The sequence below is a fragment of the Ambystoma mexicanum genome, chromosome 11, assembly GCF_040938575.1.
Source record: "Ambystoma mexicanum isolate Mex_15411 chromosome 11, UKY_AmexF1_1, whole genome shotgun sequence".
Lineage (NCBI taxonomy): Eukaryota > Metazoa > Chordata > Amphibia > Caudata > Ambystomatidae > Ambystoma > Ambystoma mexicanum.
Window position 1 is genome coordinate 570024983 of NC_090934.1, and position 27962 is coordinate 570052944.

Consider the following 27962-nt stretch of genomic DNA (forward strand, 5'->3'; position numbering starts at 1 on the left):
TTCATTTGCAAGGCAAGAGATCCCTGACTTGCTTGTGCTGCATAATATATCGTGACACAGGCAGACTCTCACCAACATCCACTATGTCGTTCCTTTGCTAGACGTTTGAATTCCCCTTATGGTCTCTGTTCTCTCCCCTTTATCTACCTCTCCCATTAATGGTGGCACCCATTGTGAGGTACTCTTGGCACCCTTCCTATCCTCTAGGGTCATCATTAATGTCTACATAAATGGCACTGTGATTGTCCAGGGCTCTCAGCCCAACTTCCTACTTGTTGATATGCGTTTTCCATCTCTCATCAACTTCCTCCCTCTCCTGCTACTCCTCTCTCTGCCACCCCTCTGCCACCCCCGACAGGTGTATCACACTCCTGTACCCCTGCCAGAAGACCTTCAAAAGTGGCAACCTGCTCCACTTAGCTACCCTCAACTCTCGTTCTGACGTCAAACACTCCTCTAACATCTGTCACCTCCTTGAAGACCTCGAATTAGATGTCCTCGCTCTCACCGAGACATGGTTCACTGACAGCTCTATCAACAGTCACACACAAAGAGAGGGAACCTTCTAACTTATGTAGCCTGCCATCTAGGTAAATGTCCCTAACAAGAGACTCTAACTGATCTCAGAGAGTGGGTAAACCTTGTATGCGCTGATGGGCTGCCTTTCTAGGTTACAAATGGGACATATAGGTCTCTCCCCGACTATCTATTACCTCAATCTAAGTGCTCAAAAACCACTATGTATATAACATTTAAAACAATAGAGCTAGCACTTGTAACTTCACCAAATTGTATACATGCATAGCCCAGTCTATCTTATATTAAAAAGGAGTCTAACTAAAAAAACATCTAACAGAACTGTGGAACGACAATTTTTGTCGGAACACCCTCTAATCACTGAGACCAGACCACTCATTTCCCAAATGTTTACTAAAAAAGAACCGAGAGAGTGATTATTTTACACATGGGCACATTTATTTCTGCTTATTCCCTTAAATCCTCAGCCGGTTTCAGTTGTGTTTGCTTTATAAAATCACCTTCTTCTGGACAAAAACATACATCTATATCTGGGTGTGAGTTACAAGACCTTCATTTTAGTTTATCAATGTTGCTAGAACAGTACACACTCTTATTGTGTGCTCTGGTTCATGCATTTGCCACCAGTAGGGACAGTCAAAGGGAACACTTATCAGTGTTCCCATTCTCACAGTTGCTACTAAGATCAATACCATATGATCCAAACATTGACATTTACCAATCAATAAATAAAAAACTGTACCATCATCAATAAAGTGGCACGCCATTCTGTCTCACAAAGTTGTTGCATAAGTGTGCAATCACTCACCACTATTTTCTTTATGTGGCTGATCCACATAGACTTAGCAGTCAGATGCATAATGTTTAGTGCCTAGGACTGCAGATTTTCCTTACCACACAGCCATTTTGTCTCCCATCTCAGACGTATGGTGAAAAAACAGGAACACTCTATTTCTATGATTTTGCCCTCCTTAGTTCCCTTCTCTCTGTCATTGCCAGCTGTGTCATGAGCTTTGACATTCTCCTTCCTGAGGGGTACAAGATCCTCTCTAAGCCCAGGCCCAATCGGCCTGGGAATGGAGTTGCCCTGATCTTCCCTGAGTGGCTCTCTAATACTACCATATCCACTCAGGCTTACTCCTCTTTCAAATGCCTTGTCTGCAGGCTTGGTGTCTCCGTTGGCCTCTCTCTGACTCTGGCCACCATCTACAGGTACCTTGCCCAGCTCTATCAGAATGGGCCAACCTCAACTCTCCTCTCCTTGCTTCCTCCCCCAAGCTTCTCCTCCTTGACAACTTGAATATTCACCTTGACTACCCTGATGCAGCCTCTGGGCTCTTCCGCAACCTCTGTGACTCTCTTTCCCTCTCCATTCTTCCCTCTGGGCCGACACACTCAGCCGAACACACCTTGGATGGTCTCATTTCTTCAGACTTCCCCATCTCCAACCCTCTCATTACTCCTCTCTCCTGGTCTGATCTCAATCTCCTGTCCTCTCACCTGGACCTCCTGGTTCCCCCGGCTAAGCCCCCGCCTGCCCTGCCAGCTTCCTTCTCTGTCATTCGACCCATGAAGCGAGTATCATTTGCCGCTTCAGCCGCCACCTTTACTCCCCCTCCTACTCCTGCCATCGACATTCACTCTGACACAGCCCTTACAAACCTTAAACTCTCCATCTCCAACACTCTGGACATCCTTGCTCCTGTCATGAGGATCTGCATAAAACCTGCCTCCAAGTCCAATTCCTGGTTTGACTCCGAAATGGCCGCTCTGAAAGGCAAGTGCAGAGCGGCTGAATGGAGGTGGCAGGCGTCAAGCACATCCTCTGGCAAACTGGCCTGCTGCCTGCTCCAAAGGCAATGCAGACTCTCCATCTGCTCAAAGAAGATGGCCTATATCCAAGCCTGCATCTCTGCAGTCACTAACAGCTGCGGCTGAACTTTTCCAAATCTGTAAGGAACTTGCCAACCCCACAGCAGTATCCACGCCTCCTCTGCCTTCCCTGGCCCTCTGCACTTCTCTGGCCTCTCACTTCATTTCTAAAACTCAGGACTACTTGTCTTCTCTCTCCTCTACTCCACACCCTTCTCCCTCACCTGTTCCCAGGCCTCCCTTGGCCCCCTTCTCCTCCTACTCTCCTCTTTTTCTCCCATAACACCTGATGATGTTTCTAGACAAGTCCGTTCTATGAAAGTCTCATTCAAACAGGTGCTCCCCTGCTTCTCCAGAACTATCAAGGACAACATTTTCTGTCTTGTGCCAGCCTTCGCTGTATTTGCAATCATTCCTTTGCCACTGGATCCGTTCCCTTCTCTTCTCAAGCACTCCCTTTTGCATCCTCTCCTCAAAAACCCTTCTGCCGACCTTTCCTGTCCAGCAAACTACCACCCTATCTCCATTACCCCCTTCCTGTGCAAACTCTTGGAGAAGCTGTCCATCTCCCAGTTTATCCACCACACTGAATCTGTTGGTTGTCTCTTCAACCACCAGTCTGCCTTCAGAGTGGCCATAGGCACGGAAACTGCTGTCCTGAACACCTGTGAAGACCTGGCCTCTAATATCGATTCCAGCTCTCCTTCCGTTCTCATCCTTCTTGACCTTTCCTCTGTCTTTGATATGGTCAATCATGCCACCCTGATAAATTGGCTCTGTGATATCCTTGGCATCATGCACCTGGCTCTGGACTGGTCGACCTCCTTCCTCTTGCACCGACCTTCCCAGGTTCAACTGGGCCCTTTTCTCTCCAACATCTCCCTCTCCACCTGCGGTGTCCCTTAGGGCTCTACTCTCTAACCTTGGCTTTTCAACATCTACTTTGATCTCCACCTTCTGTTCTAACTTCCAGTGTTATGCAGATGACACACAGCTCTCCTTTAAGCGTCCCTCCTCTGCCTCCTCCTCTTCCTCTCTCATTCCTGACTGCCTGTCTGCTATTTAGACATGGTCCTCTGCTAACGATCTCTGCCTTAATTCCAGTAAGACAGAGATCCTTCTCATTGAGACCTCTGCTCCCTCTTTCCCTCCCACACTCTGGCAGTCCTCCATGGGCCCCTTCCCCTTGCCCTGCTGTGAGGCAAAAACCTTGGTGTCATCTTCGACTCCTTTCTTTCCTTCTCTCCTCACATCATGGACCTTGCCAAGAAGACCCCCTTTCAGGTGCACCGCCTCAGAGGCATTCTCCCTTTTCTCACCTTCCCCCAGAAACACAAATGGCCTCATCACGAGGTTGGTGGTATCCCAGCTGTAATTGTACTGGGATAACACCAATGCAAATAGCGGAAAGGTGGTAAATTCCCATTCCCTCTTGGGTCAGTGGGGCACTAATAGCACCGAAAATGTTTTCTCCGCCGGCACTTTCACCTCCAGCTCAGAGCTGTAGGTGAATGCATCCTGGCAGGACCAAACTCGTGATTGGGCCAGCCCTTAAATACAGGGGTAATAGCATTACTGCCGCATTTAAGGGCTAAGTCCCAACTCGTGATGAGGCCCAATGTCTCCAGAGCTCTGGTCCTCTCCAGGCTGGACTACTGCAACAGCCTCTTCCTTAATCTGCCTAACTCCTCCTGTTGCCCCCTTCAACTAATCCAGAATCGGACTGCGAGACTTATCCTTGTCCTCAAGCTCAGGGACGGCATCTCTCGAGCACTAATATCTCAGCACTGGCTCTCGGTTGCTGCGAGGATCATGTTCAAGACCCTCTGCATCATCCACAAGGATTTTTGGGGCCTGGGATCCCTCTACATCCAACTCTCCCCCTAAATACCTCCCTGCTAGAGCCCTTCAGTCATGTAGCTTTAACCCTCTGCAGATCAGATGCTTTTCCAAGCAGAGAGTGGGGTGGGGGGGGGGAGATCTCTCTCCTCCGCAGGTGCCTTCCTCTGGAATGGCCTCCCTTCCCCTCTCAGACTTGTGCTGGCTCTCCTTAAGTTCTGGAAGCTTCACAAGACCTTCCTTTTCTCTTTCTGCGTCCCTCTCCCCTCTCCTGCTAATGTCCATGTCTGCTACTTGACTGGCTGCCTCATTCCCTCTGAGTCTTACAGGAGACCAGGCCCACCTAATCCAGTCTACCCCTGCACTTGGTCTCCCCTGACTACCCCACCCTCAACCTGCACTTGCCGTTCCGGGCCACCACCCCTCCCCGCACTAGCCTGGCTGGGCCTGCACCCTTGTAGCCCTTCCAACCCCTTACCTCGCACTAAGCCCATGACACCTCCTTCCCCTGCACTTTCTGCTTTCCCCTGGCCCTGTCCACCGGGCCTCCCCTGGCACTCACTTTCTCATGGGCCGCCCTGACCGGCACTTCCCCCTTTCTCTGCACTTCTCTTTACTGCACTTGCAAGATCTGAATGTCACATGGACTAGTAAGATTGTTTTTGTGTTGTCTTCCCTTGTCCCCCACCCCCTTGTTGCTCCTCGAAACACATTGTGTATAGGCACATTATAAATACCCAATAAATAAATAAAAATTATACATGTCATTCGGGAGAATCGCACGATATCCTGTTCTTTTATTGCAGCCTGGGACTTGTAGTCCTAGAATCATTGTGGAAATGACAAAACTACAAGTGCCTGAATGCAAAGGAAAACCCCTCCGGATGGCCAAGGAGCACATTGGCAGGCATGTTGTTGTTTCTAGAAATACATGAATTCCATTCCTTAGTCTGGTTGGTTTGGGTCCCTGCTGCAGCTTCACTCACAGTCTTTGCTAGCAATGATTTCATAGCCGGGCTGCCCCCCACCACCGATGTGACCTGCCATGCCTCTTCTAACCTGCGGCTACCCTTTTTTGGGGGGTGGGGAGGGGGTCCCCGATTCGCGTTCTTTGCGCGCCGGTGCATTACACCGCAAAGCCTACTAAAGCGTCGGCGAGCGCCTGTCTATTAAACCGTGCCGAGGCTGGCGTTCACATGACTTTGGCTGTGAACGCAAGAAAGCAGTGCTTTCGGAGGCGCTCGCTGTACGCACAGTCAGTTCCCAGCTGACGGACAGGATGCGGGGTGGGCTTTGCCACCAGAACGCTGGGTACTGCCTGCCCAACTATGCTCGCGATGACAGAGTGCCCGGGAGCCCGGGGTGCGGGCAGCGGAAGCACATCGAAACCGGATAGTTTCTTTTTTTAAGGATATATGTGCGTGTGTATATATTTTGTAAACCAGGGATTGCAATGAACGGAGCGCTTCCAAAGTAAAAAGGAAAAATGAAGTCTTTGTTTAACGCCTTAACGAAGAAGGACGGTAAGCGGACCCTCCCTCCCCTCGCATGCCTGCTTGCCGTGCAGTGCTGCCGCGTCTAGTCTAAACTTCTCGGCACGCACCTGCCTGTTTTATGAATGTACACGCAGGCTTGGAAATAGCCCGTTGTTTTTACTGCTTCTCGTGATTATGCAGTTTGCCGTCATGTCTTGGATGCTGCGCGCGCGAGGCTGAGTTGGCAGTATGTATTGTGTGCCGAGATTTTGAGTTCACGGGGAAGGCTCCTAGCGGGGCAAGAAAGATCTATTTGCTGAACGCTCCGTGCCTTGTTGTGTTTCTCTGGGCATTGGCCGCGGTCGCAGCCCCTTCCTCTGCTTCACAGGGGAGGAAAATGCTGAAAGCGCTGGAAAGAAACCTCGTTATCGAGTGCGTATGTGTTAGCGATTGACTTTTTAACTTGCAAAGTGTTCGTTAATTGGAATCGCGTTTCCGGTTGCGGCCGCTGCGATCCAATGACTCCCGCCCTGAAGAGGTGGCGCCTGAGAAGCACCTGGTGCCTGATATTGGTAACGTGCTGCCTGGATTTTTTTCTTTTTTTTTGCCGGTTTATCGCTTTTTTTCTGTCCTTATTTGACGGTTGAAGTAAATTAAATGACTCCTCTGTGAAACAGACAAGTACACCTCCAGCCACCAACATTTCTGGTTTCTCGAGAAAATGAAAGCGTTGGGCTGGGAACCTAATCCCCCCCGGTGGATGAAAGCAGTTTAACCCCTCGCGCGCCAGTCAGAGGCTTCCTTTGCATTTTTTTTTTAAAGGTCCAATAGTTTTCCTCCACCCCACCCCCCACGGCTGGTGTTCGCAGAGGGAAAGGTGGTGGTTTGCAGGAAGAAGGTTTTAATTTAGCTCCCTGCTGCATCCATTTTGAGATTTGTGATCAAGATATTTTAATGAGCTGTCAGTACCAAATGGCTCAGTTACGATGCTAGGAAAGGGAGCGCATGAAATATTTACTGTTTTTGGCGCGTGCCCTACCGGATTGACTAATGGTGGCGACTCTTCAGTCGTTGCAGGTTCCCTTGCTGGATCCTTCCCCTTTTGCCCCTTCATGGTCATGCAACGTGTGACCTTGTGCATAGGCGAGAGAGAGGTCATGGTCCAGGGCTGTGAACCCCATGATAAAATAGGTTGAGCTTTCTGCTCAAGTGAAATGCCCCTGGGTCCTTCATTTTCTTACACTTTACCAGCAGTCTGAGCACCCTTTTCTAGTTTCAATAATTGTACTGGTAAGGCAGGTTTCATTGCTTACTGCATATAATTGAAGAGCTGCCATTTGCTTATGAAATAAATCTATTGCTAGGACACAGGGCTCTGCGTATTTAGTGCACTGTTACAGTTCAGAATCTAATCTGTACCTCAAGGTCAGGTTTGAACAAGATTTGTGTAAAACTGAGTTGAATTTTTCAATGGAGCACATTACAATCTGTATTCCGAGGTGTACTTTCCAACCGGAAAGAGTCTTCATGTATTCCACTATTTAACCGCAATATCTCTTCCACTGCATAGAACAGGTCCAGCATTAAAGCAGTGATTGTGTGAACCTGCATTATGAGGACTGGAACACCCCCCCCCCCCGAACGTTATAGGGATATTGCAAATCACCTTGGGAGTTCTGTGACCTTAAACAAATTGTACAACACTATGCACACCTAATTTTAAATAAATGATGGTAGCTGTATTTGTGATTATTAAATCTGTCTAGTGATTATTTAGATATATTTGAGGTGCGGGGGAGATAATCTCAACCTTGGCATCTGTGACTTTATACAGGAGGCCATCCTTTGGTCTTGTTTGACCCACTCTCAGAGCTCTTCAGTGACTTACATTAGCATTATAACCAACCGCTTTGGGTACCTCATGCCATGTGTATGTCCAATGACTATCACTACCATGAAACTTCATTTTTCCCAGAAAGTACTAGCAAACTACACAATTCTGTGTTTTTACATTTGCCTAGAAGTTGGTGTGGCTTGTCATTGGCCAGGATGCTTCGTGCAGAATTCTCCACCCGGGATCTCCATGTAGATTGGAAAGTAACTTGCAATGCATCTTTTGATGAATTAAATGCCAGATTTCCAGAAGTGCAGCAGTGGGATTTTCCCTTCACCAATACATCAGTTCTTTTATCTAAGACATATCAACCAAGTCCTAGAAAGTTGCAGAATGGGGAATTGCTGATCTGGGGTGTTGTAAACTGTGCAGCAATGACTCTAAGTGTATAGGAATATACACTAGAGGAACAGTTACAGTGAGAAGATGATCTTAAATGGTGGGTGGACTCAGAAGAGGTGGTGTTGGGATGGATTGAGAAAAGCTCAAGGTTAGGGTTATTGGTGTTTTAAGGCAGGATTTGAAGGGTGGTGTAAAGGATCAAGATTCTGTGGTGGCGACTGAGCCTCTGTGATGTGAAAAAGTGTGGTGAGAACATGGAGCACACAAGTTACACCCGAAGGAATAGGTCAATGAACGAATGACTTAAATTCTTATTGATGCAAAAGTATCTCAACGTATACTTAAGCGAGGCTACGCTTTGGATGAAGTGTTTGGAAAACTGCATGCTGTGCCAATAGGTGGTGTGTGGTTTTTGAGGCGGCCATGATGAGCGATGTGGAAGTTAGCCAGTGGGAATCAGTTTGCTGTAGTCTGATAAGTTATAGCCAGGTTGACATAGGATGCTTCCAATGTGTCATTAATGGGCAGTTAACATACTCAATGCCCTGACAAAGATGAAGTGTAACGTAACTGGTGGAAAGAATTTCTGATTTAGTATTGACCACATGGGGACGTTAACACAGCTATGGATTTTAAATACTGAGGCACAATTTACTAGTAAACATGAATAAGCATGGAAACCTAGCAAGAAACCTATCCGTTTAGGGGTACTGTACAATGCAAGTTTTTAAATGGCGAAGTCGGCAAAAGCAGAAAGCTATTTCTTTTTCATGCAAAAAGCTATTTTTCTTTTTACTACAACGACTGGTATCTGTGCTCATGTCTACCAGAATTGTGTTCAATTTGTAAAATAGGGACTTGGTTTTGTGGTATAATATTTTAAAAAAATGGTTGATTAATGGCTAATTTTGTGATTAATGGTTTTGTTTATACAGTGGCATGGAATTGAACATAGAGAGCACATAACGAAGGAACTCTGTTGTAAACATTTTGTGCTTTTTGTGTGTATTTTTGTTGATGTGCAAATTATAAAATGTTTTGGTTTTGATCATGTGCATATGTACACATTTATGCAAAGGCCTAGCCATGTTATCCATATGCATTTATTAAAAAAAAATCAAAAAAGCAGGGGACTAGTTGTAGTAAGTGGGGGAAAATAAATAGAAAAGGAGTTTTCGATGCAGGTTCTGTCTGTGAATGTCCCAGTGGAAACTGCCCCTTGATATGTCGCCAGGCTTATTATTTGCTATGCAGATTGGAGCAGATTACAGGCCATGCACGGCTCAAGGAGGCTGTTTGTGCCTTTTTATTTTTTCTAGAGTACAAGATATATCATGTCTTGGATATAACTCAAAATACATGATAGCGTAACTATAAACCTTTTAGCTTGTCTGATGCCGATTGGAGGGACCCCATCTCACCACTGCTTACTTACCCTGTAACAGTGTGTTAGGTTCTGCGCCATAACTATAAACCTTGGCGCAGAACCTAACACACTGTTACAGGGTAAGTAAGCAGTGGTGAGATGGGGTCCCTCCAATCGGCATCAGACAAGCTAAAAGGTTTATAGTTATGGCGCAGAACCTAACATATAGTAAAGAAACTATTTATCATAATTGTTTATATAAAACTGAATGTTTATTGAATTTCGACATGATTCTAATTTGTGCGAGTTGGCCTTTGTCAAGGTGTAGCATTATACACAGGCAACATTTGAACCAAAAATAGTGCATTTGGAAACACCCGTTAGGAGTCACAGGCGGTAGAGGGTTAGTAGCATTGTGCAGATCACTTGTGCATATCATTTGTTAACTTAATAATGAGTTATGGTTGGTACCCCCTGTTTAGAAGATAGCAACCTGCGTTGATCAGAGATTCACATGTAATAGTTTGACAATATTGCTAATATTCATAGGTTCCTATATAAGCAGTTTGTATTTTTTCTACAAGAAGAATTTTTTACATGTACATTTAGGTTATTGCTCATTAGCACCTGGGCGGGGGTAGCCAGCCAATCAGGTGGCTAGGAGTGCAGACTTGAACAGCTAGCGTAAGCCCGTGTTTCAAACCGCCTGATGGTTGGCTGCCCCTGCCGCCATCTTCCCCCTCTCACTCCCTGTCCCCTTTTTTTATTTTTAATCCCCCCACCCCCAATTTACCTTCTTGCAGCGGCACTTGCCGCCACAGCTGCACCTTCCTCTCTGCTCAGAACGGACACGTGGAAAGGGAAGAGGGGCTGTGTATGGAGCCAACATTCCATAGTTCTAGAGTGACCTTAAGGTGGTGTCCAAACACTTCCAGTTGACATGGGCCGGTGCATTATTGGTGCAGGTTTGTTATTGCATAAGTGGTCTGGCATGCAGGGTAGTGGGTATAAAAATTCAGATTACTCGTGTGCATTACTCGAAGGCCAGTGGTAAGGGCGGATGTCCTGTTACCTTGAGTGCACAAGAGTGCAGCTTGGTATAGTTGGGATCACGTGTCCAATGATTGCAGTCATGGTCGGAAATGGTCTTATTTTGGGTCTCTGGTTAGGCAATAGATAAATGAGTTAGGTCATACGTGGGCAAAACTGAGGTGCTGGTGATGGGTTCTGAGCCGTGGTGCATAAGTAGGTAAAGTTTTACCTTACTAGTGTTCAGTTAGACCCTTTAGTTGGCTTTTGCATTAGGCACCGGGTCCTTGACTTTTCAGTGGCTTTAGTTTGTTTTCCTCTGGGGAGACCATCAATAGAGAGCTGAGTGCCTAATGCAGTACCTTTAAGAAGAGGCAATTTGATGATGGTGCTCATCTTGGGATCGGCATAAAATGCCATCCCGCGATGAGCTCACGCATGACGACGTCATCGGTGTCGAAACAATGACTACAATCGTGGTAAACACCATTACTTTTTCTTTTTCATTTTTGTCCAGTACGAAGTAGGCTTCAAGAAGCTTTTTTGAAAGCCTTGCAGTTTCCTTTTTAATTAATCCGTAAAATGAAGGGTTCATTTCCTTGTGGTATTCATAAGTCTCTGAAAGATCTGCCAAAGGCCAAGAATCATGAAGCGGACTGTAATAAAATATCATGTTCTAATCGGGGCTCGAAATTGCGAGGAGCTGGGAGCTATTTAGCTTCTGCTTCTAGCATATTAGAACTGGGTTAGCTTGAAACCAACAGCTACCAAGAGCTACTTTTGGCTCCTAGGGCCAACTGGTGCCTTCTAAATATGTATATGTGACATTAACTTTGAGTATTTGAGAATGTTAATTAAGAAGAATTAGAACATATTTAAACACAATGGTTCATACAAAATGGACAAAGAGTTAAAGGAACATCTCTGGTAGCTCCTTGCTCCCCTGTGGCAGCACCTGCCTGCAGGGGGTTGCCCACACCCAGGAGCTGGTTTTAGCTCCTGCTCATTGAATCTCAATTTCGAACCCTGCTAATACTTTATTATGTTATGGAGAAAAGGGGAATACATAGGTAGAAACCTACGGGTCAAAGTGTTCATTGTACGTACAATGAAGGGATAAATCCCTTTGGAATTCAGAGGTCACTAAGGGATATGCCAAAGGTGAACTATCATGAATATGATTGTACTAAGGTATCCTGTTCAAAAATAGGATTTGTAGGTGGAATGGAATTCCAAGTTGTTTGCCATTCAATTCAGCCTCCCATCCGGCCCCTCAGCAGTGCGCGCGCTGTGATTGGCCCAGGGCAGAGACCCCTACCCTCTCTGGCCCATCTCTCAACCTACAGGGTAAGCGCACCCCTTTTCCACTACAACCCCCCCCCCCATGAATGTACAATCATTGGACTGCATTAGCAGCAGTATCCAGCTCTCCCTCATCCCATGCCAGCAATTTTCGATCTTTAGCCTATGCCAACCCGTTGCTGCATTACTAGAACTGCCCTTTTTGCACCTATGCCTACCCGATGTTGCATTACTAGAAATGCCCTTTTTGCACCATAGTAGCAATTTCGAATTTAGCCTTAGCAGTAATTTCGAATTTAGCCTATGCCTACCTGTTACTGCACAACTGCAACTGCCCTTTTTGCACCATAGGAGCAATTTCGATTTCAGCCTATGCCTACCTGTCGTTGTATTACTGCAACTGCCCTCCTTTGCACTATAACAGTAATTTCGCACAGAAATCACAGCTGCACTCTAAAGTTGCCCTCCTCCGCACCACACTAGCTATCTCAAACCTAGTCCCTGCCCACTCTGCTGTGCTAACAACCAAACTGCCCACTCTCTGCATAATTCCAACTATGCTCCCTTGGCTCATGCTCACCATGCTCCCCCATAAACAACAGCATTCCATGCAGCAGCAACAGCTACACACCATATAACAATGGACTAGCTAAACTAGGCTGCCCCAGACACCACCCCATCCCCTGTCCCACACCCTTCCTCCCCTTCCTTCCACCTTTCCCAAACTTCACTCACCAACACTCCACTGCCAAAATTAATGCCACACTAACACCTCCAACATAATTAAAGCTGACCACATTGTCTCCAACCCTCACCATCCCAATCCATTAGCTCACCGCCCCACACTCAACCCTACCCTCCAGGACCGCAATGACAGACTCGGCGCTAGACTCCCTACCACATCTGGCAAGTTGTCTACCGCACCTGTGACCAAGACAACTACTAAGGACAGCGCTAAGGCACTAACATGACACCTCTAAAAGGGGCACTACTCAATGTTAGATCCCTAGTAGCCCACCCCACCGAAATTGCCGACAGGCCTTGACTTCCTTGCTACTACAGAAACATGGCTACATGAAGCAGCAGGACCCTGCCTCACTCTTGCTATTCCCACAACTACTCCATCCTCAGAGCAGACAGACCTAATGCTCGCGGAGGAGGTGTTGCAATCATATTCAAATCCTCACTCAACCTCAGACTAATCACCTCCCCCCCGTTAAAGCCCTGCGAGCACCTTACCATCAAAGTACAAACCACCCCTAAGAGTACCATTACTCTGCAACTTATGTAGAGGCCCCCAGGCCCCATAGGCTCCTTCGAGGAAGACATTACCTCTCTCATAGCAGAGAGTTCAAAGCCCCACTCCCAAAATATTATTCTAGGAGACTTTAACCTAGGGTTTAATGACCCTAACGACTCTCCTGCTGCCTCCTTGGCTAACGCCTTATCCGAGCATGACTTCACCCAAGTCGTTACACTACCGACCCACCAGAAAGGTAGAACCATTGACTCGGTCGCAGCCCACAACTGCAATATCACCTGCAAAGCCCCACAACCTCTTGTATGGACTAACCACTCCCTCATATTATTCAACATCAACCAAAACAATCCTAACCCTAAACGGCGCCCCTACGCACCAGCCTGCCTGACTAGAAACAAGCGCAACATCACTGCAGAGACCTTCATACCACTGATCCTCCCCCTTCTAAACACACTCCCAGCTACCGCCGACCTTAACCTTCCAGTCAACACCTACAACAATGCCCTAACTAGCCCCATTGATGCCGTTGCCCCGCTAAAGCAACGCAAATGTAAGCCTATAGTTCACTTGAACCCTTGGTACACACCGGAACTCAAAACTCTTAGAAAAAAGAAAGCCAAGATGGAAACCCTATGGAAAACGAACCCCTCTGCAGAAAACAAATCCAATCTCACGACCATTTCCTCCCACTATAAGAAAGAGATAATCTGCACTAAAAAAGAAGCCTACAATGTAGGAATAAATAATGCCCAATCTTCTGCTAAAGAACTCTTCACCATCGTGAAGGAATTAGAAAATCCGGACCCTCCAACCGATACCTGCGTGAAGGACAAGCCATGGTGCACCAGCATCCAAAATACCCAAGCTAACAAAATCACTGGTCTTCAAAACAAAATCGAATCCAAAAGATTACAACTTTGAAATAGTAACGCCTTCATACCTAGCACACCCACCCCGACCAGTAATACTTCCGGCTTTACATTCAAACCGGTTACTATACCCGAAATTCAAAAAATCATAGCATCCCTTAAACCGTCTAATTGTAAAGGGGACAGCTGCCCCGCACAGATCATTAAAGAAGCTGCGCGAGACCTAGCCCCCTTAATCTCCAAACTAGTAAACCTATCGTTCTCGACCAATTCTGTACCTAATAACCTAAAACAGTCATGGATTCTCCCTCTCCTAAAAAAAAAAAAAAAATCTCTCGACCCGGCCATTCCCACCAACTACATGCCTATCACCACGGTCCCCTTCCTGCTAAAAATCCTCGACAGAGTTGCCTACCTGCAAATCCAAGATTACTTGGAGTCCAATCAACTGCTAGACCTGCGTCAATCTGGCTTTCGCCCTCAACACGGAACGGAATCTGCCCTTGTTGACCTCAAAAGCCAGATTGATGACATCAAGGACAAAAACAAAGCAGCCATCCTACTCCTCCTGGACCTCTCAGCAGCCTTTGACTTGGTTGACCACAAAATACTCATCTCTCTTCTGCTGCCCACTTCTCCCCCTCTGCTGTCACGTGGCTACAATCCTTCCTAGCCAACAGAACCATGAGGGTTTTCTCATATGTGGCTGCAGCTGACCCCATCCCCATCACTTGTGGTGTTCCACAAGGGTCCTGCGTCTCCCCCACCCTCTATAACATCTTTACAAAGCCTCTCTTTGATAAACTGGACCATCTGGGTGTCGCCTACACCAACTACGCAGATGACACCCAGATACTCCTCAACATCACAGGCAACTACAACACTGACGCCACCAGGATTAACGAAATCTTCGCCATCATTCAGGCATGGATGGCCACACAGTGCCTCTGCCTGAATGATGAGAAGACCGAGCTCCTCCTGGTCAGGTCCCCCAATAATCTACAGAAACTCAGCCCCGATTATTCCAACTTCACCATAGATGGCAACATCATTCCAGTTGTGAATAATGTGAAAACTCAACCTCTCAAAACAAGTTAATATGACTGCCTCAGCCACCGCATACACGGGAAAACTAATCAGGGCCTGTAGACCTATCTACAAACAGCTGCCTCATTCTGGCGAGGGCCCTCATACAATCAAAGCTTGACTAATGTAATAGCCTCTACCTTGGTGCCAACCAAGTCATAATCGAGAAACTTCAGATCCTCCAAAATAATGCGCTGAGAGCAGCACTAAATATTCCCAAGGGAGAGCACATCTTCCACACAAGAATATCTTGCAAATGGTTATCTATTCAACAGAAAATTGACCTAAAAACCCGCTGCCTCACCTGCAAAGCCTTAAACCACCTAGCCCCCCAGTACCTTACCAACAAACTCACTCTTAAACCAAACACAAGAATCGCCAGATCATCCAATACTCTCAGCCTCATCGTGCCCAGATTCACCGCCAAAAGAGCGGGGGCTAGAGCTTCACTGTCCTCGCCCCTCAACTCTGGAACACCCTGCCACTGAATATTAAACTGGCCAAATCCTTCCAATTGTTCAGAAAATTAGTCATTAGCTGGCTTCTGGAGAAGGCAATCCTCAGATAGACTAAGCTCAGTACTAACTGTATATATTGTACATACTTTGAAATGTTTCCTACTACCTGCCTGTACATACCATATATGGCATATTTCCGCCACAATTGTATAACTGCTTTTATACTGCAACTTTGTAACTTGTCCCTAAGCACCCATTTACCCCTGGGTGTGGAGCGCTATACTAAATAAAATAAACAAACAAGTACATCTGCGCATCTAGCATTGGCTTTCACATGTTTTACATAATGGGTGCCATGTATGAAATGCTATTAAGATTAGCAAGGCAGGTCAAGACTCCTTGAATTGTGAAATGAATGGGGGCGGTCAAGTGATAACCCTGATGGCTTAGTGGGGTTCCTGTCAGTAGAGTGTGGTCAGGATGGTTGAATGTGGGTTGGTGGGTGAATCAAGTTGGTTTGGTTATCATGCAAGTAATAACGGATTCCAGTGAGTCCCTGTGCAGTTGAGTGTGGACTGGATCCGGTCCCCATATTTGGTATCTATTAAGTCCTAGATGCATCTGTCTTGCATTGGGGCATAAATAGAACGTGTTCGTCAATACATTGCTTCCTTTACGTCTCTCCCTATGGGGAGTGGTCTCTGGGTTTTATTATATGTATAGACCATATAAGTGGCCCACGTATATTACTCTCTTGGCAAGCCATTTTGACTATATATGAGGCACCAGTTTCAGCATTAGGTTAATCCCATACTTCATTCTTTTCCTTCTCGGATCATGCATACATCCATATTGCATTTATCATTTATAGATTGCTTTTCTACATACAATGATTTGGTTGTTGTACTCATTTGAATACACATCAACACTTAACTTTGTATAAAATACACTGGTGTCTATTGTTATAAGAAATAGTGCATCTCATTGTCTGTGTTGAGCCCTTGCTTTTATAGTTCTTAAATCGCAGACGATTTTGGCTTCCTCTTGGAGGAGGGTTTTCTCTCAGTCAAAATGGCATGCCAAGAGAGTAATATACCTGGACCACTTATATGGTCTATACATATATTAAAACCCAGAGACTGCTCCCCGTAGGGAGAGATGTAAAGGAAGCAATGTGGTGACCAACACGTTCTATTTATGTTCCAATGTAACACGCATGCATCTAGGACTTAATGAATACCAAATATAGGGACCGCATCCAGTCCACAGTCAATTGCACGGGCACTCAAAGAATCCGTTCTGACTTGCATGATAACCAAACTGACTTAATTCACCTACCAACCCACATCCAACCGTCCTGACCCCACTCCACTCACAGGAACCCCACTAAGCGAACTCCAGTAATCCATTATGGCTATCACTTGACCGTTCCCATTCATTTCCCCATTCAAGTAGTCTTGACCTGCCATGTTACGAATAGTGTTTCATACATGGCACCCACTATGTAAACCCTCTGAAAGCTATATCTAGAATTTGCAGATCTACTGAACGACTCAATTGAATGGCAAGCCACTTGGAATTCCATTCCACCTACCAATCCTATTTTTGAACAGGATACCTTACTACTATCTTATTCATGATACTTGGCCTTTGGCAAATCCCTTAGAGACATCTGAATTCCTAAGGGATTTAACCCTTCATTGTATGTACAAAACTCTTTGACCCATAGGTTTCCACCTACGTATTCCCCTTTTCTCCTTTCCCCTTTTGAACATAATAATGCATTAGAACATGATAGTTTATTACAGTCCTATTCATGATACTTGGCCTTTGGCAGATCTTTTAAAGACTTATGAATAGCACAAGTGAAATAACCCTTCATCATATGTATTAAATAAAACACTAACGCGCAAGGCGTTCAAAAAAGCTTCTTGAAGCCTACTTCACGGCAGACAAAAATGAAAAAGAAGAAAATGTTTTTTACAGCGATTGCGGCCATTTTTTCAACACCGATGACATCATCACGCTTATTACGCGTGACGTTATTGTGGGACAGTGTTTTAGGCCGATCCTAAGGTGGTGGTGCTCACTGCACACAGCAGAGCACGTCTTCCAGAATCCAGACCACACTAACCAGTAACTCCTAACCACAGAGTAGGCAATTTTATCAAAATTCCTATTCTTAAAGTAGTGCATTAGTCTCTCAGCTGATAGTACCTTCTCTATTGATATTCTCCGTACAGGAGAACATATGCTAAAGCCACTGAAAAATCAAGGACTCATTGCCTAATGCGAAAGCCAACTAGAGAGTCTAACTGAACACTAGTAAGGTAAAACTTTACCTACTTATGCACCACGGCTCGGAACCCACCACCAGCACCTCAGTTTTGCCCACGTATGACCTAACTCATTTATCTATTGCCTAACCAGAGACCCAAGAAAACACCATTTGCGACCATGACTGCAATCATTGGACACGTGATCCCAACTATACCAAGCTGCCCTCTTGTGCGCTAAAGCTAATGGGACGTCCGACCTTAGCACTGGCCTTCGCTTTAGCATCACTAACTTGCTATTAACAGAATGCTGTCACAAGTAAGGCCAATGTGCATGCACACAAGTAATCTGAAATGTTATACCTATCAACCTGCATGCCAGACCACGTTACAAAAATAGTATACTAATGTAAACGCACTTTTTCTGTAATAAACCTGCACCAGTAATACACTGACCCACGTCAACTGGAAGCGATCACCTAGGACACCACCATGAGATGACTCTAGAACTATGGAATGTTTGCTTGGTCTTCACAAGACTCGTTTCGCTATCAAACAACAAGCTTACCATATATACTACCCAAACTCTCTTTATTCCTTTCTTCCCTCCACCTCGTTTTCTCTCCAACAGGAAATCTCATGTAATACGCAATAACTTCAATGTACATGTAAAATACAAATTAGTTTACCGACCTCCAGGCCCTTTAGGTTCCTTTGAGGAAGATTTCATAAACGTAATATCCGACAACTTCAAAAATTCCTCACAATGCATGATACTAGGAGACTTTAACCTCGGATTTGGCGACCCCCCCTAGACTTGAATGCTGCACTAATTAACAATTCCCTCGAGGAACTAAGATTTATCCAAAAGATCACAGAACCGACGCACACCAAAGGAAGGACCCCAGATTGGATTGCTGAATACAACTGCCACGCATCCATCACTTCCATAAAACCCCAGCCTTGGTCGGACCACTACCTGATCTCCTTCACCATAGAAGCTAGAATCCCCACAATTACTGATAAGACAGCCCCAGCTACACCCATCAGAAATAAAAGAAATATTACTCCGGAAAACCTCATCCCCCTCTTCCTCCCTACTCTAAATTCTATCCCTGACCTAACTGACCCAGCCACCATGGTACAAATGTACAATGAAGTGATGCTTGTATCACTTCACACCATTGCACTTTTGAAGGTCAGAAAGAGCAAACCTCAACAACACTTAAACTCGTGGTTCACACCCCACCTGAAAGCTATAAGACAAGACAAACGTCTAATTGAAAAAATCTGGCGATCAGACCCTTCAGACCTTAACAAAAAACAACTTGACCAAACTCTCCACCCTATATAAGAAGGAAATTATCCTAGCCAATCAAACCTCCTACAACACCCGCATCTCCCAAGCCAAATCCAACACCAAAGAATTATACACTATCTTAAAAGAAGTAGAATCCCCTATCAAGCTCCAGACTCTTGTCTGAAGGATAAAAACTGGTGCACGAATATACAGAATGCTCTGGCCAACAAGATATCAATGCTCCAGGTGAAAATTAATAATAAAAAAGACACCATTAGTACTACGAAGACCAACATCCATGAGAATACCACCAAGACTGACTAACACTACATTTCCACTGCAACCTACCCCTACTCCACCGACTCTACATACTTCCAGCTTTCACTTCCGCAAAGTATCCACCAAAGAAGTGGAGAAAGTTATTCTCGCCATCAAACCGTCCAATTGCCACGGTGACCAATGTCCAGCCCAACTTATAAAAGACGCTGCCTGTGAACTCTCCACGTTCATTACCAAACTCATAAATGCCTCATTCACCTCAGGTACCATACCCTGCAACCTGAAACAGTCCTGGGTCCTCTCCCCCCCCTCCTCAAAAACGGAACTCTTGACCCCAATATCCCCACTAACTACCTCCCCATAACCACAGTGCCATTCCTCCTCAAAATTCTGGATAAAATAGCCTACTTACAAATTCAGCACCACCTGGAACAAAATCACCTTCTAGGTGTTCGCCAATCTGGATTCAGACCCCAGCATGGTACTGAGACTGCTTTATTAGACCTTAAGACACAAATAGATACTCTAAGAGATAAAGGCAGCACAGCACTTCTACTACTCCTTGACCTGTCGGCCGCATTCCACTTGGTAGACCACACAATACTCCGTAACCATCTAGTCTCTGCAGCCTGCTTTTCCCAGGAAGCAGTCACATGGATCCAGTCCTTTCTAGATAATGGGACAATCCGAGTCTTCTCGCCTATAGCAGCAGCTGACCATACACCTATCTTATGTGGTGTACCCCAAGGCTCCTGCGTTTCCCCTACTCTGTACAATATTTTCACAAAGCCCCTTTTTGATGATCTAGATGATTTAGGTATCGCCTACACTAATTATGCTGATGATACACAGATCCTCATCCCGTTGACGGGAGATTATGATAAGGATTTGGCCTTTGTAAACAGTCTACCTCATCATGCAGGCATGGATGGCCTCCCACGGTCTATGCCTGAATGATGACAAAACAGAACTCCTTATCCTTGGTACACCATCCAACATTAAAAAACTAGACCCTAACTACAGCTCATTCGCTATCAACAACAATATTATCACTGTGGCCAAGGTAGTCAAAACACTTGGCTTCCACCTAGACTCCACGCTCTCCTTTGGCAAACAAGTTAATACTTTGGCCTCAGCCACCTCCTATACTTGTAAGCTAATCAGAGCAGCCAAGCCGTTCCTCTCGCCTAATAACTGTATCAAACGAGCGCAAGCCTTAATCTTATCTAAACTGGATTATTGCAATGCCTTATATATTGGCAGCAATAAACACATCATCTCCAAAATTCAAACTCTCCAAAACAATGCTTTAAGAGCTGCCCTAAGTCTTCCTAAAAAGGCTCATATATCTGGCCTTAGGAGATCAGTCAACTGGCTTTCTACTAAAGACAAAATCCTCCTCAAAACCGTATCCCTGACACACAAATGCCTCAACCACGCAGCCCCACAATACCTCTCAGACAGATTTAATAGACAAACAGCCTCCCGCCCACTAAGAAAGGTCAATTCAAACCTCCTATTAGTACCTAGATTTAGGCTCACCAAGTCCGGTGGGAGCCGCTTCCCTGTTCAAGCAGCTCAATGTTGGAACTCTCTCACCCCTGCATTAAGGGAAGATCTACCCTACCCACAATTCCGAGCTAGCCTGATCCACTGGCTATAGGAAGAGGATGTCTGACCAGACTATACTTGGATCCAGCCTGCACCCATTGTATATAAGTAACTATACTGCCTCACTATTTGTAGGTGTGTCTTACTGATCTATGCCGCACTTTGTACACTTTCTTTCTGCCTATCCATTGTGGCAGCTATACAGCAATGTAACACAGCTGTACCTATCCTTGTACACTGGCAACTGCCTTAACATTGATATGATATGGCATTTCACATGTATGTCACACACACTCCCTCTGCCTATCTACATTGTCTATTGTGTCATCTATACAGCATTGTAACCTCAGCTGCACCTATCCTTGTACATATGTAACCTAAGCCTAACAACCCTCTTATGCTTTCGCGCCCGAATACCCCATGGTCTGGTGCGCAATATAAATAATCAAACAAACTGGTTATATAAGAACACATGAATATTGGCAAACAATTACACATGAAACTCTGATCAACGCAGGTTGCTACCTTCTAAATAGAGAGTACCAACCATAACTGATTATTAAGTGAACAAATTGTATGCACAAGTGATAATTATATGCACAAGTGATATGCACAAAGCTACTAACCCAGTACTGCCTGTGACTCCTAACAGGGGTTTTCAAACATACTATGTATAAGGCTATGCCTTGAAAAAGACCATCAACAGGGTGAATCATTAGCATGTGTCACCATCAGGTTAATGTTGGCTCAGAAACAAACTCGCACAAATTAGAATCATATCGAAATTCAATAAACATTCTGTTTTATATAAACAACTAACTGGGGTACCCGGCGTTGCCCGTGTCCTGATCGAGTGGTGTCTCATCTGCCATGGAGGATGTTGCTCTTGTCCTCATGTCAGCAAATCTTGCTTCAGTTTGCTCTGGAATCTCATTTTCCCTGGAGAAAGTTGCTCTTGTCCTCTGGTTGGCAAGTTATGTTGCTGTTTGTTGTTGTGTTTCAGAAGCTCTTGAAATTGATTTTTGCTTTGCATCAGATGGAGCTTTTCCAAGTGATGTTCGCTTTCTGTGCGGCATGTTTCAGTCACTCAATGGCTTCAGCACATTTGACAAAATGTCCCTAGAAAGATTGATTGATTGTGCACTCTTCTTGTGAATGAACTTAGTAAACTGTAACCTTGCCATTTCCCATATTGGGAGTGGCGTGAAAAAGTATTTCCTTTAAAAATGCTTTTATAAACACTTTCAAACTGTATACAGTAGTAATACATTTCAAATGAATAACCAACACATTGGACATTTTGCTTCAGACACCTTTCCAAATGTTGCCTCCTTCTAGTACCTACTGTAGTCAATCGGGGTGAGCATCAGTAAATTAGGGTGTGTACGGAGTGAATCTTTTGCATCCAAACATAGACTACAATCTTGCCCCAGATAAAAGAGGAACCCATGCAAAATTTGGTAGACGTAGGTTCAACTGTGTGGATTCGTATAGTCGCACGCACATGCGCACACACTTCTTTGCTATGGCGCAGAACCTGACTAGCACACACTTGTTTCTCTACCTTGACTGATTAGGGGAATATCAGTCAGTTAGGATCTTGTAGCCAGCAGACTTATGTACCACACACACAGTGAACACACTCCGCAAAAAACGTAAAAAGGTGCAGACATACCTTTTCCCCATTATCTGTACCTACCCTGTAAGACCAGGTTCTGCTTCCAAAATACGTGATTTTGGACTCACAACTTGTGAAGACCAGGGCTCTTCTTTCCTAATGAACCCACCGTTCTCTGCCCTGCTCTTCCTTCCTCTCTTGCTTCCGTCGCTTAAGTATGAGAAACTGAGAATGAAACTGAGAATGGGAGGCAGGACACCTACTGTTCAGTTGAACAGACTCTGCCCTGCACCACAAGAGGCCATCCTATCCTTCAGGAGCACGTTACAGATCTTTTTCTCAGTTTAACTCTAAAATCTTTCGTTGTCTCCTGTGTTTCACTGTGGTAAGCTTTACACAGTGCGGTCGTGTTGCACAATTAAAATAACAAATTAAAATAACAGTATGTGTTGATAAAAAAAATAGAACGCAGCTTTAATATTGAGCAATAGACGTTTTCGTTTCTGCTGCAGGTGGATTCCAAATTGCTTCTGTGTAAGCCTATTCCTTTTAATTGAAGATATTTGCAAGCGATTGACTCGAATAAACCCTATGAATCCCAAGAGACCATACCAACAAGATATGCACACTCTATTCAATTTGTCAAAGTGAACATGCAAAGCTCTATCGTAAATAATACATAAAGAAATGAGCATATCTCTCCTTACTCTCAGCCATCATACGTGTGTATCTGCACAGAGTATGAGTGGACAAGCCTCTGCCCCCCAACTCCAGGCCCTTGCAGAAATCCCCCTCTGTTAATAGTAACAGCACAGCCCAAGAGAATCATGCACTGGTTACTTTTCTACGCCTCCAAAGACTAGACTGCCTCCTGCAATTACTGTTCAATAGTCGGAGACACCCTGCCTGACCTGAAAATGGCTCATAGATGGTTACTTGCCAGCTTGGCTGCGCACATGGCATCACTGTTCCTGGAACGTCTTACAGCACAACACTAGGGGTTGTCCAAGGAGACTTCATGCTTCCTGCCATGCATGGCCCACCCTCTTCTTCCTCACAGTTTACAATGCTGTTCTCCAGAAATGAATTCTGATCCTGGGGTAAGCTCACTAACCAGAGACCAATATTCTTTTAAGAGAGGTAAACTGATTACATTGCCAAACAGCAACTATTATCACTGTGCTTAGAAGTGAAAAGAAACCAGTCAGAAGGACGAGCAATAGACACTGGTCATATTCGTCTTATCACTAATCAGATTAGTAAAGTGATACAATATTTCCCATGTCAGTAGGTCATTGTGCAAACCCTCAACTGATCTCTGCCAGGATTTCCTCACTTCTTCTGAGGGGAAAATAAAATTCACCTCATTTGACTGGAGAAATCGGCTACATTACAGAGGACACAGACAATTTGGCCTCACCCTACCTTTCCGTTTCCCATGCTCGAAACAGCTCACAGATGGGAGAGACCATAACCTTGGAGTCAGTTCTGCAGCAATGCAAGTTTAGGCAATTTTATAGGGAACCACCCGCATGGCAGCACCAAGGGTTATCTACGTGCCCCCACAAAGAGCTGATTCGGACCCATTGCAAGGGGCGGAAGGACTAAAAAGGCACCTTGCCTGAAGCATCCTCGTACCAGCCCTGAAAATCTTTATCTACCAGAAATGCTTTCACTTGAACTCCCACCAGGATGGTATTGGCTCATTGGGCAATGGAGCAGTGACCCAAATGCCAATCCACCAGGCTTGTGTGAGCCGCCAGTTATGTGGATCAGTTTGATTACTTATTACACTCAGCAGCTGGTACTTTTGACCAGCGTTACTGGCCAATGTGCATTAAAATGCACCATGTGCCACAATCTAATCCCTTCTACATTTTGGTAACCACCACTGTCTTTATTGTACTGTGACTTTTCATGTTTTACTTAGATGAGAACTAATAAACGGTGGATTAACGTTCCTGTTTTCTTGGACTTGTGTAGGACATTATTGGTGTAGCATTGGGCAGCCTGTCTGCAGTTATGGATGTCCATCTCACGGGTAGTGTGGAGTACACGGTTTGCATCATGGAGGAGGACCAATTGCTAGGAGACTAAGAATGCCATCAATACAAGATGATGAGAAGCTATTGCTGTTGGGACTACACAAGAGATTCCTGTGGGAGAAAGTTGACTAGAGCCCATCAAATGCAGTTGCTTTTCTGATGAGAGGAGAGCTGAATATATCCCAAGAGTAGTGGGCGTTTCCCTTTTGCACGCTTCTGGGGCTACCCACCATTAGATGGGGAGGGAGGTTCACAATGATATACTGGTGCATCACACAGCCTCTTAAGTGATGCCATTCAAGATGATGGCTTAGGCTTTATCCCAGGAAGACTCATTGACACTGCTTGGGTGCCAGAGAGCTGGCATTTATGACTGAACAGAACGGCTGTCAATCACCATATGGAATAAGAGGGTGATGGGTTTTCAGCCCGCTATGCAGGTCCTCCTCAATTTGTGTTATCAGAGGCTGTAGAGTCAACGACCCCTTATGTGTTCCTTCATGTGTATGTATGCTCTCAGGGAGTGAGGGTTAAACTGCCCCCTAACCAGTCACTCATGTATGTCTATCTTCTCAACGGGTGAGAGTTCCAGAGCTTTTTAAATCCCAAGAGTTTTTAACAAGTGTCCTACAGAGTGGTAAGCCTGAGATGACCCACAGCTGCCTCATATTTATATTCCTTTAAATAAGAATATGCATAATATGAATCTAGGAGATACTAGTTATTTATGAATACATATGCTCTTTGTTGCATCCATATGCATGCATTTTTAACCCTGGATCTTATATCAATGTTAACTGACAAACCTATAGCACATTCAAAAGATACACCTCCTTCACCTTTTGTGGTAACGTAGTCCGAGGGAAGATTATACTCTTAGGTTGGGTCTGAATGTGATTACAGTAGCAAACCAAACTGCAATAGTACAACAGTCCAAAATGAAGGAATGTCCTATTCAGGTTCTATGAAAATATACATAGTTTAATTAAAGACACAAATATACTATAACAGTACTACAAAGACACTAACGAAAGAAAATCCACCCTTTTAGGAAGAGCACTACATATGCAGAATTTAGATGCTGTAACAACTCTGTGTAATGTAGCAGGGGGGAAAGGTAATACATCACAAACAATGTCACCAAAAGGATATGTATTTGTTGAAAAAAAGGTGCAAATGGGTAGCTTGGCAGTCACCAGAGCCTCAAAAGTGGACCAAGGACATTGTGACATCTCAACCTTACCTTTCTCAGTCCTTTGTGGTTCAACAGCACTGAACCATGTTTTGGAATTATGTATTTGTGGGTCAAACTAGGTTTGAATGCTGAGTCGTGCTGGCCTAAGTGGTGGTGCTGGAGTCGAGTCACTTTGAAAAGGTAGCTCTCTGTGGGTCAAAGGTGGCATTTGAGTGATGCAGTGCAGATGGATCATAGCAGCAGTGCAGATGAATCAGAGCATTGATTCAGAAGGTTGAGTTGGTTTGAGACATTGGTAACCACTGGGTTGGGTCGAAGAGTGACGTGATTGTGCCAACGGTTTGAGTCGAGGTCTGACGGTTTGAAGCTGTGAACTTGATTATCTGATGGAATATTCAAAGAGGTGGAAGTTTGAAGGTATATGCCTTGCTAGCTGGTGGTTCAAGTTAAATAGGCGATGATGCAGTGTCGAGCTGGTTGGAAGATTGCAGCAACAGCAGTTTGAAGAAATGTCAAAACCAGCTGCAAAGGTCCTAATGGTTCGAAGTGGGTTGAAATGCTGTGAACTCTGGTTTGATGACTGCTCTACACCGTAGAATGCAGGAATCCAGCTGCTTGCTTCCTCTGGTGCTGTGAGTCCCAATTCAGGGGCTCGGGGACAAGAGTGGTGCCTGTTCTCTTCACTCCCACCCAGGGGAGGCTAGCGAGCGGTTCTATGTGAAAATGTCTAATATTGTAGGCCACACACCAAAAAGACTGACTTGTTTTGACCTATTTGGTGTGGTCTGCCATATTTGACATATTTCATTTTTTGGGGGGGTTTCATCCCGCAACCCACCGCCCTCTCTCCTTAAAATGGAGGGTTTGCTCCCCTGCTTGTTCCCTTCAAAACACTTCATCCCAACCCCCCCATCAAAGACACACACACACACTCCTAAAAACACCCACTGCAACATACAGACACACAAAAACACGTACCCATTTTGGCCGTGTCTTCTGTCTTCTGGGCTGGCCCTGCAATCCCCTGCATGCACTCGTGTGCAGCAAGGGCACGACAGTTTGATTTAGAAAGACCTCTCTGACCAGTCTCAGAGCGGTCTTACTAAATCGACATTCTTTTTTTTCGTAAAACAGGAGACATTTTCACTTAATACCTAGCGAGCACCTGAGGAAGTCTTCACCTTCAGTTAGGGGCCAGGGTATCGGTGCCTCTGGCAGAGGGGATGATTTTGGTCCAACCCCAGTTCACCCCTAATGTGCTCTGGGGATGGGAAGGAAACCTTGCTTTCCTTTGCCTTTGGAACACACACCTTCCACTCACAACTCAAGGGCTTTGGAGATGTCTACATCCCTAGCATGGTCCAAATACATTTTTCCTAGATTCCTTGAAGGTCCAACATGAATCAAAGAAGGAGTGGAAGACCCTGTCCTTATAGGGAAAAGGCCACTCAGGATTTGGTAAAAGCAAGTCTACTTTAAGGTTGCTAATGCTTTTAATTTAATAAGTGCCTTTTGCCTCCTTGCATCATAGCCAATGTGCTTTGCTGTGGAAGAAGCGTAGGAGGCAAGAAGGAAAGAAAAGTTTACTGATAACCAAAATGATGAACCCTTCCTGCTTTCCATTCTGCTCTGTATGACTGCCTAATCCCACCCCTTTCCCAAAGTCCCTTTGGTCGGCAAAACCCTAGTATGAAGCCCTTTTTGTTTAGAATCTCCAACTTTGAAGATGGTTTTCCAGGACTCCCTTGCTGAGAGTTTCCTTTGCTGGAAAGAGGTGGTACCCAACCTCACAAAAGATTAAAGGGAGAACTCCCCCTGCCTATTGTCCCTTTGGCTGCACCAGTAACTGACTGTCTACAGAAAATACATGCAGCCTGCCCATACTGGCCTGGGCTCACATTTGGCGTGACTATGCTACAATGCAAATGTGACTTTAATAGTTATGTGAACTAACATCCAGCATACCAAAACTATTGTTTACATTGCACCAGAGAGTAGTTTATTATTATGGTTTTGGATCAGATGTGTCGATTTGAATGCAACCTCTGTCTGCAGTGACTTGGATGTCATAACAGCTGCCAAACTGGGCACCTGTGACTTCGGAACCTGCTCTCTCTGTGCCATTGGAGAGCAGAGCTGCAGATCAGGAAGAGAGATGCAGCAGGGCACAGGTGTACACTATGCTTCTGATATGGAGGTTTCTGAAAGGGCTCTGTTAAGCAGGGCACTCTTTCCAAGATGGATTACCTACATGATTGTATTATAAATAAAGATTTTAAAAAGCCAAGGTTTCTGCACCCAAGTCAGA

At 45.1% G+C, this 27962-nt stretch overlaps 1 protein-coding gene across 8 annotated transcripts in view; it reads left to right on the forward strand.

The window, feature by feature from the left end:
- SHANK2 (SH3 and multiple ankyrin repeat domains 2) overlaps positions 1 to 27962 on the forward strand; it is a 4166579-nt gene that overhangs the window by 2098567 nt on the left and 2040050 nt on the right. Inside the window, exon 1 of one of the 8 annotated variants that reach the window (XM_069623414.1) lies at positions 5433 to 5771. The exons of the other annotated variants lie outside the window; for them this stretch is intronic. Within the exon in view, the coding sequence (XP_069479515.1) occupies positions 5735 to 5771 (37 nt within the window). The 5' untranslated portion in view covers positions 5433 to 5734. Of the gene's footprint in view, positions 1 to 5432; positions 5772 to 27962 lie in introns of those variants that run through there. 8 annotated transcript variants of the gene reach the window in all.